Source organism: Spea bombifrons, chromosome 1 (assembly GCF_027358695.1).
Source record: "Spea bombifrons isolate aSpeBom1 chromosome 1, aSpeBom1.2.pri, whole genome shotgun sequence".
In the NCBI taxonomy this organism is placed as follows: Eukaryota; Metazoa; Chordata; class Amphibia; order Anura; family Pelobatidae; genus Spea; species Spea bombifrons.
Genome location: NC_071087.1, coordinates 229,095 through 248,875, shown reverse-complemented (window position 1 = coordinate 248,875; position 19,781 = coordinate 229,095). Strand labels below are relative to the sequence as shown.

The window sequence follows — 19,781 nt, the reverse complement described above, 5'->3', positions numbered from 1 at the left end:
TTTTACATATCAGGGCATAATAACAATCATCTGACCCTTAACAGGTCTAAAAATAGGTAATTACAACCCCAGATGAACAACAACACATGACATATTACATTGTGTCCTGATTTATTCAACAAAAATAAAGTCAAAATGGAGAAGCAATGTGTGAAAAACTAAGATGATTACCTTATGATAATTACACCTTATGATTCAATAGCTTGTAGAACCACCTTTAGCAGCAATGTAATCATTTTTTGTAAGAGTATCAGTCTCTCACATCGTTGTGGAGGTATTTTGGTGCACTCTCCTTTACAACGTTGCTTCAGTTCATTGAGGTTTGTGGGCATTTGTTTATGCGCAGCTCTCTTAAGGTTTATGCACAGCTCTCTTTTGCATGACTCAATTTCGAATAATCTTTCCCTCTGTAGAATGATGGACTTTAAATTGTTAGGAAATGGCTTTATAATCCTTCCCAGATTGACGGGAAGCAATAATTGCTTCTCTAAGACAATTGCTGATGTCTTTCCTTTTTGGCATTGTGGTAAAACACACCTGAATGCTCCAGACCAGCAAACTGCTATAACTTCACCTTTTATAGAGGTTGTCACACTTGCTGATGATCAATTAGTCTAAGGCATTTGTCTGCTCCTTAACATCTTAGTTCCTATGTCATGCATGGCTTCTCCATTTTGGCTTTATTTTTGTTGAATAAATTATGACATGGTGTAATATGTGTTGTTCATCTGAAGTTGTATTTACCTAATTTTTAGACCTCCTAAAGAACAGATGATCATTATTATGTCCTGAAATGCAAAATGTTCCTGTCGGACTCAGCCAATCAAGCAGCCAATCAAGTGGCAGGAAAGTGCTCCAATGGAAATGAATGCACTTCACATGCACACAGTGTCTACACCAACTCCCACCCGCAGCATTTGCTGAGCCTGCTGAACCCCCCCCCGTGTATTTACAAGGGGCATCACATGGCTGTCATATGCATTAATGGTTATGATGGCTGAAGTGTCCCTTTTAATATGCGTGATACATATACTATACTGTATAGTTACCTGAAAAGGCCAGTGGTGTGTCTGGGACAAACCAATCAGATTCATTTGCCTTTCATATAACTTCATCTTTAATATACAATTATCTTTTACAAAACAACAGGAATGGAAAGAAAGATATCTCTGTTTTTTCTAGTACTGCTTGGCTGTCTCCCCATCTGTCTCCCCGGCTGTCTCCCCGGCTGTCTGCCTGCATGTGTCACCAACTGTCTCCCAGGCTGTCTTCCAAGTGCTCTCCCCGGCTGTCTCTCCAGCTGTTTCCCCATCTGGCTCCCCGGGTGTCACACCAACTGCCTCCCTGGCTGTCTCCCAAGCGTCTCCCCATCTGTCTCCCCAATTGTCTCCCTGGATATCTCCCCGTCTGTCTCTCCACTTGTCTCCTCTGTCTGAAGATGGAATCTGTTATCTGATCCAACACCAATCACTGGAAATAGAATGAGATGCCATTAATTGGGTTATTCAGAGAAAAGTCAGTTTATAAAGTCGACAGCTAAGAGCTCTACACTCAGGAAAGAGGTTTTGGGGCAGGTGGATGTCCCCATGGTTATTAATTTGTCTGTTTAGTTGCCCTCATTATGGGTTATTAATCTCAATCGCCATAGCAACCGCAGTATTATTAGTAGAAGGTTGGATTACTTTGTATTCCTGACATGATGGGGTAAACAACCTGAAACCAGGCCTTCTTGGTGGGTGTCAGTAACCTGCTATGTGGGGTATAAAGCACAGCCTCAGAGGGCATCTTCTCTGAGACGTGGGAGATGTTACCTCCAGGATATGTTGGGTGGTTGTGTTGCTCTGGCATACACTGTGTGGTTGTGTTGCTCCGGGATACGTTGGGTGGTTGTGTTACCACGGGATATGTTGGGTGGTTTTGTTACTCCCCGGGATACGTTGGGTGGTTGAGTTACCCCGGGATACGTTGGGTGGTTGAGTTACCCCGGGATACGTTGGGTGGTTGTGTTACTCCCCGGGATACATTGGGTGGTTGAGTTACCCCTGGAAACGTTGGGTGGTTGTGTTACCCGGGATACGTTGGGTGGTTGTGTTACTCCCCGGGATACGATGGGGTGATTGTGTTACCACGGGATATGTTGGGTGGTTTTGTTACTCCCCGGGATACATTGGGTGGTTGAGTTACCCGGGGATACGTTGGGTGGTTGTGTTACTCCCCGGGATACGTTGGGTGGTTGAGTTACCCTGGGATTCGATGGGGTGATTGTGTTACCACGGGATATGTTGGGTGGTTTTGTTACTCCCCGGGATACATTGGGTGGTTGAGTTACCCGGGGATACGTTGGGTGGTTGAGTTTCCCTGGGATTCGATGGGTGGTTGTGTTACCCTGGTATACGTTGGGTGGTTGTGTTACCCCAGGATACTTTGGTGTTTTTTTAAAGTGACAGCACTGCTCTTTTTTTATGAAATAAGACCTTTTGGGTTTTTTCTTTGAGATGGAACCATAACCCGGCATGCTGTGCCAGGGCGTAGCTATGTAACGACACGAACCTCTGAGGAATGACGCGGGACCACGTGCTCCACATGGAGTCATAAAGCTGATCTCTGCATCGGACGCGCAGGCACCGCACGTTGCTCAGACTTCGGTTGGATCCGTGAACCAGCTCAGAGACCTGCAAAGGGTTAACAAGATAATTTGTGTGTCTCCTATGCGTCCCGTAAACAGCCCCTGGCAGGGTTCCCACGCATGTGCACTCGCCCCACTCGTAACACTCACTTCATGGTTGTCTTTATAGATCACATTGACCTCAAATAGCAGAGGGAAGAAAGACGAGACGTTTGCCCACGGTGCGGGGTAACTCCACAACACCAAACGGGTGCTTTCCTCCCTAATCTCCGGAGGTCGGGGCATCACTGCAGACACAAACCCAAAGCATATCACACTCTGATGTCAGTGTATGGGGCAAAAGCCAGGGCAGCAACTTGAGGATGGGTAGTGGGAAAGGTAGAGGCAGGGAAAGCAAGGAGTAAGAAAGGTTAAGTGAGGACTAGGGGCAGTGGGGTCTGGATACCTGGGGTTATGGGGCAGCAGCATCTGGGTACCAACGGTTATGGGGCAGTGGGGTCTGGGTACCTTGGCTTGCGGGGCAGTGGCATCTGGGTACCTGGGGTTTCAAGACAGTGGGGTCTGGGTACCTGGGATTATGAGGCAGTGGGGTCTGGGTACCTGGGGTTTCGGGACAGTGGGGTCTGGGTACCTGGGGTTTTGGGGCAGTGGGGTCTGGGTACCTGGGGTTACAGGGCAGTAGCGTCTTCTTACCTGGGGTTTCGAGACAGTGGGGTCTGGGTACCTGGGGTTATGAGGCAGTGGGGTCTGGGTACCTGGGGTTTCGGGACAGTAGGGTCTGGGTACCTGGGGTTTTGGGGCAGTGGGGTCTGGGTACCTGGGGTTACAGGGCAGTAGCGTCTTATTACCTGGGGTTTCGGGACAGTGGGGTCTGGGTACCTGGGGTTTCGAGACAGTGGGGTCTGGGTACCTGGGGTTATGAGGCAGTGGCGTCTGGGTACCTGGGGTTACAGGGCAGTAGCGTCTTATTACCTGGGGTTTTGGGGCAGTGGGGTCTGGGTACCTGGGGTTACAGGGCAGTAGCGTCTTATTACCTGGGGTTTCGGGACAGTGGGGTCTGGGTACCTGGGGTTATGAGGCAGTGGGGTCTGGGTACCTGGGGTTTCGGGACAGTAGGGTCTGGGTACCTGGGGTTTCGGGGCAGTAGGGTCTGGGTACCTGGGGTTTTGGGGCAGTGGGGTCTGGGTACCTGGGGCTACAGGGCAGTAACGTCTTATTACCTGGGGTTTCGGGACAGCGGAGTCTGGGTACCTGGGGTTTTGGGGCAGTGGGGTCTGGGTACCTGGGGTTACAGGGCAGTAGTGTCTTATTACCTGGGGTTTTGGGACATTGGGGTCTGGGTACCTAGGTTTTTGGGGCAGTGGGGTCTGGGTACCTGGGGTGATGGGGCAGTGACGCCTGGCAACCTAGGGTTACAGGGCAGTGGTGTCTGGGTACCTGAGGTTTTGGGCAGTGACGCCTGGCAACCTAGGGTTACAGGGCAGTGGTGTCTGGGTACCTGAGGTTTTGGGCAGTGGCATCTGGGTACCTGGGGCTATGGGTCAGTGGGGTCCGGGTACCTGGAGTTATGGGGCAATAGCATCTGGGTACCTGGGGCTACGAGGCAGTGGGGTCTGGGTACCTGAGGTTACGGGGCAGTGGGGTCTGGGTACCTGGGGTGACGGGGCAGTGGGGTCTGGGTACCTGGGGTTACGGGGCAGTGGTGTTTGGGTACCTGGTGTTTCGGGACAGTGGGGTCTGGGTACCTGGGGTGACGGGGCAGTGGGGTCTGGGTACCTGGGGTTACGGGGCAGTGGTGTTTGGGTACCTGGGGTTACGAGGCAGTGGTGTTTGGGTACCTGGGGTTACGGGGCAGTGGGGTCTGGGTACCTGGGGTTACGGGGCAGTGGGGTCTGGGTACCTGGGGTTACGGGGCAGTGGGGTCTGGGTACCTGGGGTTACGGGGCAGTGGGGTCTGGGTACCTGGGGTTATGGGGCAGTGGGGTCTGGGTACCTGGGGTTACGAGGCAGTGGTGTCTGGGTACCTGGGGTTACGGGGCAGTGGGGTCTGGGTACCTGGGGTTACTGGGCAGTGGGGTCTGGGTACCTGGGGTTACGAGGCAGTGGTGTTTGGGTACCTGGGGTTACGGGGCAGTGGGGTCTGGGTACCTGGGGTTACGGGGCAGTGGGGTCTGGGTACCTGGGGTTACGAGGCAGTGGTGTCTGGGTACCTGGGGTTATGAAAGTTGTGTACAGCGGTAGGAATGGCGTGAACTGCCTTTAAATTCTATTTAGGGGGAGAATGAAAATTAATAAAACAGTCATAAGACATCTTGGTTCAGGAGGAGACGAGGGCTCTGGTTCTGGGAGCTTGCAGTTTATGCTTAGGGCGGGTTAACTAGATTCATGGGGTTCAGGTATCAGTGGGCAGTTTTCTCACCGATGTCCCGGATAAAGTAGGACTTGTACCCAACCGCATATTGGCTTTCAGTCGTTGCCTCCACAGTCACCAAAATGGGGTTTGTCTGCTCTTCGAAAGGACACAGACCGCGCATTGTCACGTTAAACTCTAGCTTCTCGTTATCATCCTCGGTCCACTTCATATAGATCCACTCCGTGTCCTCCACCGAACTGGGGAAGAAGAGACACATGAGTCTAGCTCCCAATCTGCATGCGGATCGGGCAAAACGAGTATAAACACACAGATACCCCCTACAGTATAACCTATCACACTCCATAAAGAGTGCCTGCCCGCCACCTACTGCCAAGCCTCACACACCCTGCCTGACAGTTACTGCCCAGCCTGACACAAACCCTGCCTGGCACACACCCTGCCCGCCAGTTACTGCCCTGCCTGGCACACACCCTGCCCGCCAGTTACTGCCCTACCTGACACATACCCTGCCTGGCACACACCCTGCTCGCCAGTTACTGCCCTGCCTGGCACACACCCTGCCCGCCAGTTACTGCCCTACCTGACACACACCCACCCTGCAGTTACTGCCCTGCCTGTCAAACAGTTACTGCCATGCCTGACACAAACAATGCTCTGCCTGGCACTTACTGCCCAGCCTGGCACACACCCTGCCTGACAGTTACTGCCCTGCCTGTCCAACAGTTACTGCCCAGCCTGACACCGCGCATGATCCCTGAGAGGCATGTATGGGGCTCAAATACATGCCACATCGTTCCAGGGACCCCACACGTGATGCATGAACTTCCAGTCAGTTCTTACCTTACTTTTGCCCGGACACACGTGTCACTGCTGAAGGGGATGTGAACGGAACACTGGAGCGTGGAGCTGACGTGGGAGTCCGTGAAGCAGAAGATGTTTAAACTCTCTGGAAATACAGATGATGGAAATAGGATGCAGTTAGAGTTCTTCAGTTATATTCACCCAAATCTAGTTATCAACACACACCCCACATACTAATATCTCCCCTGTACAGAGTCTTCTAGCCACTGTCCTGCAAGTGGCTACTGCCCCTATACAGTGATGTTAATGCCCCCCGTGAAGGCAGATCAGTACAGAGAGGGTCAGGGGTGGGGAGTTTAACTTTTGCAGCATGGTTACCCAGGTTAACGCAGGGCCCATCGAGTCCATCCCTTTCAAGAACCCAAATCTGTTCATCCAGAAGACGTCAAAATGCCCAGTGAGGCTTTTATCCAAATACCGTCCGAAGGGATAAAACAAATTATTTTTGACGTCAAAGGCAAAGGTTAAGAAATATTAACCGAATCCATCAACGCCCCTTCACTTGGCTGCGAATTCCATATCTTCCCTGCCCTGGCTGTAGAACCCTTTCCTTCACAGAACTCTGACTTGATGATTGTCACGGATCTGGATAGTCCGAGCGACTACCTCCGCTGACTTCCACTCCCTTAGTCTGGGACACCACACTTTCCCCGGTTCCCCAGTCACTCGCCGAGACTCAGTGTCGGGTAAAACCAAACGAAGACTGATTTATTTCTCACACACAGAGCTGGATATATCCAGCGAAACACACATTTACATAAAACAAGATATTGGGGTACAAACCGCCCCCTTAATCTGCCTCCCAGAGACATCAGGCGCAGTGACGGGATTAACAATACAATGGGGTCCCAACCTCCACTATCTATTACTGGCCGAAATCAGTTCCAGGGATGGCCAGAGTAAATGTCTGTTGTGGTAGAACTGGGGGAAGGGGACAACATAATAATACATCATGGGGTGGAGGGGTCTGATATTAAAGTAAACCAATGGCGGTCTCTCCCTGGTGGCAGATCCTGGCTGTCTGCTGGAGATAATCCCCTCAGCCAGTGATGAGATGATACTGCTGGGGGTGACACAGAAGTCTTTACAAACCCAGGGCCCATAGTCAATAGGGAGGAGGCTGGCACTCAGGCCTCTCCAGTAGCCCCAGTGATGGAGGGTTCCGTCACAATGCTATAATGAAATGAGGGCATGAGATAAGAGAAGTGGAGGCTCCTTGTGATGTAGCCCCCAGAGGACAGGATTAGGGAAGTTTCACCCTTCATTAGCCAGTCCTAATAAGATTAGCTATATGGGGGGGGGGGGTAGCATCAACCTATCATTCATACATAATACTCACCATCTACATCAATAAGCAGATGCTTGGATGTCAAGAGTTGACTGTCCTTTGTCTGACAGGTGTATGTTCCAGCACATAGCTGACTTAAATCAAAGAGATGCAGGGTTTTATCATGCAATGACTGGTCGACACATTCGTTTGATGGTATGGTCCATATAATGTCCTCAGCTCCTGAATTGCACTCAAGAGTATAAGAGTCATCTTCTTTCATGACCACGTCTAAGTACAAAGAAAGTGGTAACAGGTTTGTAGGATGTAAAGCATACGATATGGGATATGAGATATATGAGATATGAAGGATATGAGATGTGTGAGGGATATGGGATGTGAGGGATATGAGATGTGTGAGGGATATGAGATATGAAGGATATGATATGTGAGGGATATGAGATGTGAGGGATATGGGATGTGAGAGATATGAGATGTGTGAGGGATACTGGATATGAGATGTGTGAGGGATATGATATATGAAGGATATGAGATATGAATGATATGAGATATATAAGATATGAAGGATATGATATGTGAGGGATATGAGATGTGAGGGATATGAGATGTGAGAGATGTGAGATGTGTGAGTGATGTAAGATATGAAGTATATGAGATATGAGGGATATGGGATGTGAAGGATATGAGATATAAGGGATATAAGATATGAGAGATATGATGGATTTGAGATATGAAGGATATGAGATATGAAGGATATGATATGTGAGGGATATGGGATGTGAGGGATATGGGACATGAGAGATATGAGATATGAGGGATATGAAATATGAAGAATATGATATGTGAGGGATATGAGATATGAAGGATATGAGATATGAGGGATATGGGATGTGAGGGATATGAGATGTGTGAGATATTAAATATGAGGGATATGGGATATGAGGGATATGGGATACGGATAAATGGGACATGAGAGAAATCTGGTGAAGGATATGGGCTATACAGGACGTGAGGGATATGGAGTGTGTGAGGGATATGGGATACGGGATATATGGGAGATGGGATATATGGGATATATGGAATACAGGGTATATGGGATGGGAGGGATATGTGTTAGTGGGAAATGCTGACTCACAATCTTCTGGACATGAAACCTCGGAGGACTGAAAGCCTGAAAACAAGGCTGGAAACAGGAAAATGCTGAGAAGCGCGAACTGACCCCAAACCATCTGAAATAAGGGAAGATTAGTTAATATTGATGAAAAAACAATATTCTGGCATCTTAATCATTTACATATAGTGTTTCTGTTGAGCACTATCAGATATACTCAGCGCTGTAGAGTATGCAGTATAATAAAGGAGAGGCACAGTAAGTGTGATGATATAATAAGCACAGGGGTTATACAGACAGGGTGATCAGGGTAAAGGGGTATGAACACATTAGGAAAGGGCTTCCTTCCCCGCAGAGTGTACAGATATACTTAGCGCTGTACAGAATGCAGTATAATAAAGGAGAGGCACAGTAAGTGTGATGATATAATAAGCACAGGGGTTATACAGACAGGGTGATCAGGGTAAAGGGGTATGAACACATTAGGAAAGGGCTTCCTTCCCCGCAGAGTGTACAGATATACTTAGCGCTGTACAGAATGCAGTATAATAAATACATTAACCCCAGTTTGAAAATGTTACCAGATTAACCAGTTAAACAAAATCTTAACATTCTAAATCAGCTCATTGCACACCAAACATTTAATCTGCTAATTAACCACTAAACCTACCCCACAGACTCAGCTCAAATACACAGTGTGGGGGCTGGCACCGCCTCTGGGTATAGATACCATGCTGTAGTATTGTGTGTGAGTAGAAGCTGGCACCGCTGCTGGGTATAGGTGGCATGCTGTAGTACATAGTGTGTGTAGAGTCTGGCATTGCCGCTGGGTATTGATGCCATGCTGTAGTATTGTGTGTGGAGGCTGGCACCGCCGCTGGGTATAGTTGGCATGCTGTAGTATATAGTGTGTGTAGAGGCTGGCATTGCCGCTGGGTATTGATGCCATGCTGTAGTATTGTGTGAGTAGAGGCTGGCACTGCCGCTGGGTATAGGTGGCATGCTGTAGCGATGCTTACCTTTCTCTCCCTTCTCTCCACTGACTGCTCTCTCGACTCTTGGGCTGGCACTCTTTTATGCCCAGTCACTCTCTCTGGGGTCTCCTGCGTGGGATTTACCCTATTAGGTGGCCGACACTAAATGTGACACTTGTGGAAGTGAGAGTCGGTTGGAGGGAGAGAGAGGTGATTAATTTAAACGGGGAGAGAGTTCAGAGGGAAATAAATCATTTTTATCACTTCCTCTTTTGGGCCAGAGATGTCAGAACCTGAAAATCAGTAGATCTCACACGGGTTCCGTTCTCTTTCATCGGTTTTACCCTCCCGTCAGTTTTAACCTCCCGATAGCATTAACCTCCCGATAGCTTCAACCTCCCGATAGCATTAACCTCCCGATAGCTTCAACCTCCCGATAGCTTTAACCTCCCGATAGCTTCAACCTCCCGATAGCTTTAACCTCCCGATAGCATTAACCTCCCGATAGCATTAACCTCCCGATAGCTTTAACCTCCCGACAGCTTCAACCTCCCGATAGCTTTAACCTCCCGATAGCATTAACCTCCCGATATCTTCAACCTCCCGATAGCATTAACCTCCCGATAGCATTAACCTCCCGATAGCTTTAACCTCCCGACAGCTTCAACCTCCCGATAGCTTTAACCTCCCGATAGCATTAACCTCCCGATATCTTCAACCTCCCGATAGCATTAACCTCCCGATAGCATTAACCTCCCGATAGCTTTAACCTCCCGACAGCTTCAACCTCCCGATAGCTTTAACCTCCCGATAGCATTAACCTCCCGATAGCTTCAACCTCCCGATAGCTTCAACCTCCCGATAGCTTTAACCTCGCGATAGCTTCAACCTCCCGATAGCATTAACCTCCCGATAGCTTCATCCTCCCGATAGCTTCATCCTCCCGATAGCTTCAACCTCCCGATAGCTTCAACCTCCCGATAGCTTTAACCTCGCGATAGCTTCAACCTCCCGATAGCATTAACCTCTCGATAGCTTCAACCTCCCGATAGCTTCAACCTCCCGATAGCATTAACCTCTCGATAGCGTCAACCTCCCGATAGCGTCAACCTCTCGATAGCTTTAACCTCCCGATAGCTTTATCCTCCAGATAGCTTTAACCTCCAGATAGCTTTAACCTCCCGATAGCATCAACCTCCCGATAGCTTCAACCTCCCGATAGCTTTAACCTCCCGATAGCATTAACCTCTCGATAGCTTTAACCTCCCGATAGCTTTATCCTCCAGATAGCTTAAACCTCCAGATAGCTTCAACCTCCCGATAGCATTAACCTCCCGATAGCTTTAACCTCCCGACAGCTTTATCCTCCAGATAGCATTAACCTCCCGATAGCTTTAACCTCCCGATAGCTTTAACCTCCCGATAGCTTTAACCTCCCGATAGCTTCAACCTCCCGATAGCTTCAACCTCCCGATAGCGTCAACCTCCCGATAGCGTCAACCTCCCGATAGCTTCAACCTCCCGATAGCGTCAACCTCCCGATAGCGTCAACCTCCCGATAGCTTAAACCTCCCGATAGCTTTAACCTCCCGATAGCTTCAACCTCCCGATAACTTCAACCTCCCGATAGCGTCAACCTCCCGATAGCGTCAACCTCTCGATAGCTTAAACCTCCCGATAGCTTTAACCTCCCGATAGCATTAACCTCCCGATAGCTTCAACCTCCCGATAGCATTAACCTCCCGATAGCTTCAACCTCCCGATAGCTTCAACCTCCCGATAGCTTCAACCTCCCGATAGCTTTTTCCTCCAGATAGCATTAATCTCCCGATAGCTTTAACCTCCAGATAGCATTAACCTCCCGATAGCTTCAACCTCCCGATAGCTTCAACCTCCCGATAGCTTTAACCTCCCGATAGCTTCAACCTCCCGATAGCTTCAACCTCCCGATAGCTTCAACCTCCCGATAGCTTCAACCTCCCGATAGCTTTAACCTCCCATCAGCTTTAACCTCCCGATAGCATTAACCTCCCAATAGCTTCAACCTCCCGATAGCATTAACCTCCCAATAGCTTCAACCTCCCGATAGCTTCAACCTCCCGATAGCATTAACCTCCCAATAGCTTCAACCTCCCGATAGCTTCAACCTCCCGATAGCTTTAACCTGCCAATAGCTTTAACCTCCCGATAGCTTCAACCTACCGATAGCTTTAACCTCCCGATAACTTTATCCTCCCGATAGCTTCAACCTCCCGATAGCTTTAACCTCCTGTCAGCTTTAATCTCCCAATAGCATTAACCTCCCGTAAACGGAGGAGGCCAGGAGGAGATGGTGAGGAGGCCAAGTGGAAGATGACAAGGATGTTGTGGCAGATCAAGAAGAGATCAGGGGGAGATGGTAAAAAGGCTAGGGGGAGATGGTGAGGAGGACAGGGGGAGATGGTGTTCTCGCCAGAAATTTTTGGAGAGATTTATGGACAGTTCTATACACTGAAAGCAGTGTCTATGCAGATTCTGCCATGGCTGGATGCCTCACCCTGGGGTCATTTGCCTTGGAGGTCAACAGGGCGCGCTGCTCAATCCATTCTCTAAAACTCATAAAATGTGATGCCTGATGGAGAACTGTGTGTGTTTTGCTGTTACTATTGTATGTAAATTACACACATACTGTTTACGTGTTTTACCCTGTAGCCTCGGCAGATGTTTCTCGGGTGGAAGGCGTCAGATATTCTTACATCAGCAGATAATAAGCGAGAGGTTCAGCGGTTGGAGCAGCGGAGGAAGCTGGACCATTTTCCCCTTCCTTTCTCTTTAATCCCCATTCCCCCCTTCCCGACCCTCTGGCCACCCATTCCCCCCTTAGCTGCCCTTCTCTCCTTCACATCCCTCTAACCCCCATTCTCCCTTTCCCTTCCACTCCCATTCTCCTATCTCTGACCCCCATTCCTCCTTACCCTTCCACCACCCATTCTCCCCTTCACCGCCCTCTCACCGCCTATTCTCCTTCCCCGCCCTCACACCGCCCATTCTCCTTTCCCACCCTCTCACCGCCCATTCTCCCATTCACAGCCCTCTCATTTCTCATTCTCCTCTTTCCCGCCCTCTCACTGCCTATTCTCCGCTTTCCCCTCAATCTCACTGCCCATTCTCCTCTTACCCGCCCTTTCACCGCACATTCTCCCCTTCCCCTCCCTATGACCATCATTCCTGCCTCCCTCTGACCCCATCCCCCCTTCTCTCTCACTAGCCATTCCACCTTTTCCCTGCCCTCCCACCACTCATTCTGCCCTTATCAGCCCTCAATCGGTCCATTCTCCCCTCCTGCTCTCTCACCACTCATTCTCCCCTTCCCCGCATTTACACAACCTATCTTCCCCTCCCACTCACCCCCATTCTGCCCTTGTTGTATGGCTCACAGACTTGCACCTTTTGATTTTATTTTGCGCTATTAGTTTGTAGTCTCTTTCGATGGCTGCCTCCTGCTCAGTGAAATAGAGAAGTTTGTGGATGTGATATGTGATGTGGCTTTTGGTACGACAGCGAAGCCGTGGACTGTGGCCACAGACCCTGCCACATCCTTCCAGCATGTGACTCATGTGATGGGGGATTCACTCAGGTCGGGGGCATCTGACCCAGAGGGTGACACATCGCACCATGATGACCTCTTTATCCAAACACGCCTGTTTCATGTGAAATGTTTGCTATTTGCGGTGATGTTAGGTTGATGTGATGATGATGTAGAGTCAGGGATCTAATCTCTTGCCCTTTCTGCATTAGAAGTTGCGTGTGATTATAACCCTGGGGCAATAATAACTGTCAGATCCAGACCAGATCCAACCCTGATCGAGGAGGCAGGGAGAAGCTCTGCATGAGAGGATGATGTCCTGGATGCTACAGGGCATGAACTGAGGAACATTCAGGGATCACAGCATGGTGCCCAGACTCAAACAGCGGCCATCAATTGTCATGTGGGCAACTAGGCTGACCTTCAGCACAGTAACCATGCAAATCCAGTTTCTGATGACATCGTGGGGGTAGTGACACTCCCAATCATAGGAACAACGTGGGTGATGAGGAGTGCAACCTAGTCACAGAACACTCATTACTAATCGGTTACTAACATGGGCAGCTTCTTTAGGGAGAAACAATTCTAGCCGTGTATCTGATAATGACAACATGTGTGGGATTTCCAGGTCTCAGGAAAACACCATGAAGTGGTAGTGAGAGGTGACACCGGGAGTCCCCAGGGAGTAGAGACAGTGTCGCGTTTTGTTGCAGAAACCTCTGAATTATGAATGCCCCCTCACCTTCAGAGCTTACTTCTGGGGAAAGAGAGAAAAATTCGTTTTATGGAAACATATATTACTTTACTAAAGAAGATTTCAAAGGCAGGTGATGGGTATAAGACGTTTTATCGTGATGCATTTCCACAGCTGCTGCTGCCCTAGCCCTGCTCGGTGTCTGCCTGCCCTGACATCAGATTGGATCAGTAGCCCTGTTCGGTGTCTGCCTGCCCTGACATCAGATTGGATCAGTAGCCCTGTTCGGTGTCTGCCTGCCCTGACATCAGATTGGATCAGTAGCCCTGCTCGGTGTCTGCCTGTCCTGACATCAGATTGGATCAGTAGCTCTGCTCTGTTTTTGTCTGTCCTGACATCAGATTGGATCAGTAGCCCTGCTCGGTGTCTGCCTGTCCTGACAGCAGATTGGATCAGTAGCCCTGCTCGGTGTCTGCCTGTCCTGACATCAGATTGGATTAGTAGCTCTGCTCGGTGTCTGCCTGTCCTGACATCAGATTGGATCAGTAGCTCTGCTCTGTTTTGTCTGTCCTGACATCAGATTGGATTAGTAGCTCTGCTCTGTTTTTGTCTGTCCTGACATCAGATTGGATCAGTAGCTCTGCTCAGTGTCTGCCTGTCCTGACATCAGATTGGATCAGTAGCCCTGCTCGGTGTCTGCCTGTCCTGACATCAGATTGGATCAGTAGCCCTGCTCGGTGTCTGCCTGTCCTGACATCAGATTGGATCAGTAGCTCTGCTCGGTGTCTGCCTGCCCTGAAATCCTCCTCATGAAATTCCTCCTCATCCTCGGGAAGCGTCTCTCAGCTCACAGCTTCTCCCGCACGCCATCTTGCGTAGCTTCGTTTGGAGTCTCCGGACCCGGAAAATACTTCTGTTCGCTGCACTCTTCTTTCCGACTGACTCTTGCTGTCCCGAGCTTGTTACCCCCAAATCCCCTGCACTTCCCAGAAAGTGGTTCACCGACTCCTCTTTCCAGAGAGTTCCTGTATGACCCAGTTATGGAGGACACAGAGTCTACATGACTTCGGGTGTCTGACCCCTGCACAGTTTCCAAAAACCCTTAGTGGTGCATTATTATGCAAATGACCCTACATTGTAAAATCATATATCTTACCTTAAAGACGCCCAAATCTTCCCCAAAAAGTATGTTTACTGATTAAATATAAAATCACATTTTCAAGCACCTTTCATGTCTTACAACAGGGGCCCCCAGTGCTATATTCTGCTATATTTTACATCCCACGTGCATGATTTTATATTTGTAACGGGTTCACCAAGAGAGCTGTAGTAACTCCCAGAGATCACCCACATGTATCCTCCTCTTGTCCCCGGAATCACTTCCAGCACCAGTCAGCATGCGCACCTTGGAACCCTGCTATGTGTACCCAATAAGTAGACACAACTACCTTGAACTGAGTACAGCAGGAATGAACAGTTTATTGTAGTAAAACATAGACTGATATAGCCACAGAACTTCATTAACATAAATTAACATTGATAAACAGGTAGACAACCCAGCCTTTAATCCCCTTTAGCTACTGAATATCCCCCTGGTAGCCATCCTGTTAATGGGATTAGTTTAACAATGGAGTTCCTGCCTGTTTGGCAGCCAGGCTGGAGCCATCTCTGAGTACCTTGGGCCCCTGTATGACAGCTCATTCTGTCACAATATTTATCATCAATAAACTGCAGGTTCCATGCCCTTGCCCATTCTTGTAACATTCATTAACTTGCAGCCTCCGTGCTCTCCCCCATTCTTGTAACATTAAACCGCCGCGCTCTCCCCCATTCTTCCAACATTAAACTGCAGCCGCCGCGATCTCCCCCATTCTTCCAACATTAAACTGCAGCCGCCGCGCTTTCCCCCATTCTTCCAATATTAAACTGCAGCTGCCGCGCTCTCCCCCATTCTTCCAACATTAAACTGCAGCCGCCGCGCTCTCCCCCATTCTTGTAAAATTAAACTGCAGCCGCCGCGCTCTCCCCCATTCTTCTAACATTAAACTGCAGCCACCGCGCTCTCCCCCATTCTTCTAACATTAAACTGCAGCCACCGCGCTCTCCCCCATTCTTCTAACGTTGAACCGCAGTTGCCGTGCTCTCCCCCATTCTTCTAACATTAAACTGCAGCCGCCGTGCTCTCCCCCATTCTTCTAACATTAAACTGCAGCCGCTGCGCTCTCCCCCATTCTTCTAACATTAAACTGCAGCCACGCGCTCTCCCCCATTCTTCTAACATTAAACTTCAGCTGCCACGCTCTCCCCCATTCTTCTAACATTAAACTGCAGCTGCCACGCTCTCCCCCATTCTTCTAACATTAAACTGCAGCTGCCACGCTCTACCCCATTCTTCTAACATTAAACTGCAGCCGCCGCGCTCTCCCCCATTCTACTAACATTAAACTGCAGCCGCCGCGCTCTCCCCCATTCTTCTAACATTAAACTGCAGCCGCCGCGCCCTCCCCCATTCTTGTAAAATTAAACTGCAGCCACGCGCTCTCCCCCATTCTTCTAACATTAAACTGCAGCTGCCACGCTCTACTCCATTCTTCTAACATTAAACTGCAGCCTCCGCGCCCTCCCCCATTCTTCTAAAATGAAACTGCAGCTGCTGCTCTCTCCCCCATTCTTCTAACATTAAACTACAGCTGCTGCTCTCTCACCCATTCTAATAACATGAAACTGCAGCTGCCGCGCTCTACCCCATTCTTCTTATTGGCGTAAATCACTCGCCATTTGTTGCCCCAGGAATGGCCGCCCCGCTGAGGACCTTTATATCATCCGCAGAGACAGATGTCACCCTTAATAGCTTCTGTAATATTACTAATAAACATATTGCAATGTCTGGGCCCTGGTGCCGACCCCTGAGGGCCCCCGCTAGTAACAAGTCTTTCCTCTGACTATACCCCATTAACCCCAACCTTCTGCCCCCTGTCACTCAGCCATCACCTCATACATTTAACTATTTACCATTCAAACTCACACTCTGAAATATTGTTTTATGGGGACAGTCAGATGCCAGTTGATATCTACTGCCCCTCCCCGGGGTAATTATTTGTTACTGAAACCCAGACAGAAGATATATACTGTTACCTGAAAAAGAGTAGTCTGACGCTCACTGGAGTAAACCCCGGCTGTTTCTGATCTTACAAACCATTCACTTCCAGACCTTTAGTGTGGCCTCCATTCATTTGACTGGCATCTATATATGTGTGTGTGGGGGGCATTATCAGGCATGTATGATTAGTATGGGGGGTATTATCAGGCATGTATGATTAGTATGGGGAGGTATGATCAGGCATGTATGATTAGTATGGGGAGGTATGATCAGGCATGTATGATTAGTATGAGGGGTATTATCAGGCATGTATGATTAGTATGGGGGGTATTATCAGGCATGTATGATTAGTATGGGGAGGTATGATCAGGCATGTATGATTAGTATGAGGGGTATTATCAGGCATGTATGATTAGTATGGGGGGGGTTTTATCAGGCATGTATGATAAGTATGGGGGGCTAAGTCAATGAAGTTTAACCTTTCTATCTAACCTTACTATTCTTGATCCAAAAGAAGGCAAAAACCCTAATTAAGCGACTTCGAATTCTGCCATCAGGGGGAAAAAATTCCTTCTTGACTCCAAGAGGCAATCGGATTTCTCCTTGGATCAAGAAGCTCTAAAATATTAATATTATTCTATTTATATCCCTGTATATCGTGCCTTTCTAAGAAAATATCCAGACCCCTTTTGAAGGCATCTGGTGTATTTGATAACCACCTCCCTTGGAAGTGAATTCCGTACCTTTATTGCCCTCACTGTAAAGAATCCCTTCCTTTGTCGTCTATGAAACCTGCGCTCTTCCCGTCTCAGAGGGCGACCTCTTGTTCTTTGTATATTTCTGTTAATGATCAGGTCACTGAAGAGCTCGTTATATCGGCCCCGCACAGTGGCGTCGCTACAGGGGGGCAAGGGGGGGCAATTGACCCCCCTAGGATATTCCTTGCCCCCCCTGTTGCCCCCCCTGTTGCCCCCCCGCCGAATTTGGAGCCACCCAGGACAGTCCCGCAATGGGACTTTAACCCCTTGACTGCTAACGACGGCATGGTGCCGTCGCTAGCAGTTCCAGTCAGGTGCTAACGACGGCACCATGCCGTCACTAGTACTGCCTTACCTTGATGGAGGTCTGTGGACCTCCATCACCACCTACCCCGGCGATCTGCCCCTCAAACTGAAGGGCATCACCGGGGCCACCCGATCCGCCCGGTGACGTCTCGCGCAATGACGCGATGACGTCACCGCGCAACTTTATTAACAACTGACAATTGTCAGTTAAAGAGGTATGGGGGCATGCTGCTTAGATGCCTGTATCTCAGGCATCTAAGCAGCTACAGACCCCCAACATATACCGTTGGAAAGGTAATTACCTCACCTTTCCAATGGTATATAGAATAAAAGTATAAAAATAAAAAAAAATGAAAAAAAGAATAAAAAAATCTTAAGTTAAAAAAATAAAAATGTAAAAATGATTTGGGGGTCTCTAAAGGCAGATAAAAAAAGATCAAAATTGCCTAGAGACCCCCAAATGAAATTATTTAAACATAAAGTAGTTTAACTTTAAAGAAAAAAAAAGTTTAAGTATTCTAGCTAAATGATCACTGTGGTAGCCAATGTTACCACAGTGATCATATAGCGATAAAAAGTCACATTCCCTTTTTAAAAATGGCCGATACTAATTTTTAAATTTAGCCAACGGTAGAGGGAGGCAATTTTTGAAATCCTGATGAACTGCAGATATTAAAATCAGCCATTTAGCCTGTGCGGTACATGAGTAACCATCTCATCCCTGGAGCGCCTTGCATTTTTACTGCAAACTTATTTTTGCTGTAAAAGTGATTTTTTTTTCTCCCTTTACCATCATTTCTTTGGGATTGTAAGGGGAAAGAATGGTGTGTGCTTCTGTGAGTGAATGTATGGAAAGTATGGTGTGTGCTTCTGCGAGTGAATGGAGATATGAAAGGCGTGTGAATGATCAGTAATTAGGGTTGAAGCCTTGACGTGGCATTACTGCTCACGTAGGAAGTTAAATTATGGCACAAAAAGTACAGATTTGCAAGAACTACACCCCTTGGCGCATCAAATGAGGGGCTGCATGTGTTTCTAGTACAAACCTGGTGTGCGCAAGACAAAAATGAACATGTCGCTATGGTTAAAAAAAACATATTTTCTAGCCAAAGCGACATATTCCATCATTATTTGTGCACTCAACCTTTGTCCTAGAAATACATGTAGCCCCTCATTTGAAGGTCCAAGGGGTATAGTTTCTTAAAATGGATGAATTGTCTGAATGAGGGAGAGCATGAGTTAATATGTGGATGAATTGTCTGAATGAGGGAGAGCATGAGTTAATGTGTGGATGAATTGTCTGAATGAGGGAGAGCATGAGTTAATGTGTTTGTGTGTATCATAGATGTATAATTGTGGAAGGGCAAAGATGGCACTAGCAGGAGGTTTGAGCCTTGGGGACCAAGATGGCACAGGCAGGGTGTATATGGAACAAAGATGGCAAATCTTATGTGTGTTATCTGGGTGCTGGTCAGGTTCTATGTGGGCAGTGTGGACGCCAGGGGTGGCTTTGGGGTGTGCAACCTGTGAGCTATCCCTGTGATTTAGGGGGTTTTAAATATACCTTTAATGCCCTGTTTTTATGTGAATTCCAATTGATCTTTACCTACAAAGCTGTGTTTTTGTGTTATTCTGTAGATCCATTTCTGCTATGCTATGTTTCCATACATTATTTATGTGTACCTGCAAATACAGGGTTTGTATGTCTTGTTCAGTTGATTAATACCTGCAATGCTGTTTCCATGTATTTATTTGATCTATACCTGCGATGCTACGTTTCATATATTATTATTGTATACCTGTGCAAAAAAACAGAATGTTGCAGAATCTTGTAATACCTTTTTTATTGGACTAACAGTATTTAAAATAATAGACGAGCTTTCGGGAGTCCTCCCTTTGTCAAGTCAAAAGCATTTCTGACCAAGCAAGTGAAAAACACAGTTTAAAACAGTTTAAAACTGACCAGTACATGTTCTGATACAGGGTTAAAACAGGGGTTAAAATAACAAGATAGAGAATTTGCAGACAAAAAACTAAGAGGGTCGTAAATAGTAAATAGTGGCATATACTGCACAGATAAGGCTGGGGGGGGGCAGGGGTGAGCATGTAGGAGAGAGAGGGAGA

At 48.1% G+C, this 19,781-nt stretch overlaps 2 protein-coding genes across 2 annotated transcripts in view; one reads left to right on the top strand and one right to left on the bottom strand.

Annotated features, from left to right (window-relative positions):
- The window catches only part of AUP1 (AUP1 lipid droplet regulating VLDL assembly factor), a 152,091-nt gene that overhangs the window by 115,651 nt on the left and 16,659 nt on the right, over positions 1-19,781 (top strand). The window lies entirely within an intron of this gene.
- On the bottom strand, positions 1,362-9,569 carry LOC128503096 (interleukin-12 subunit beta-like). Its single transcript, XM_053473121.1, has 9 exons — positions 9,549-9,569; positions 9,280-9,396; positions 8,285-8,378; positions 7,201-7,419; positions 5,841-5,946; positions 5,046-5,236; positions 2,777-2,913; positions 2,551-2,672; positions 1,362-1,470 (listed from the first exon to the last, which is right to left on the bottom strand). Exons 1-9 carry the CDS (start codon positions 9,567-9,569, stop codon positions 1,449-1,451), a joined length of 1,029 nt encoding a protein of 342 aa, XP_053329096.1. The 3' UTR covers positions 1,362-1,448.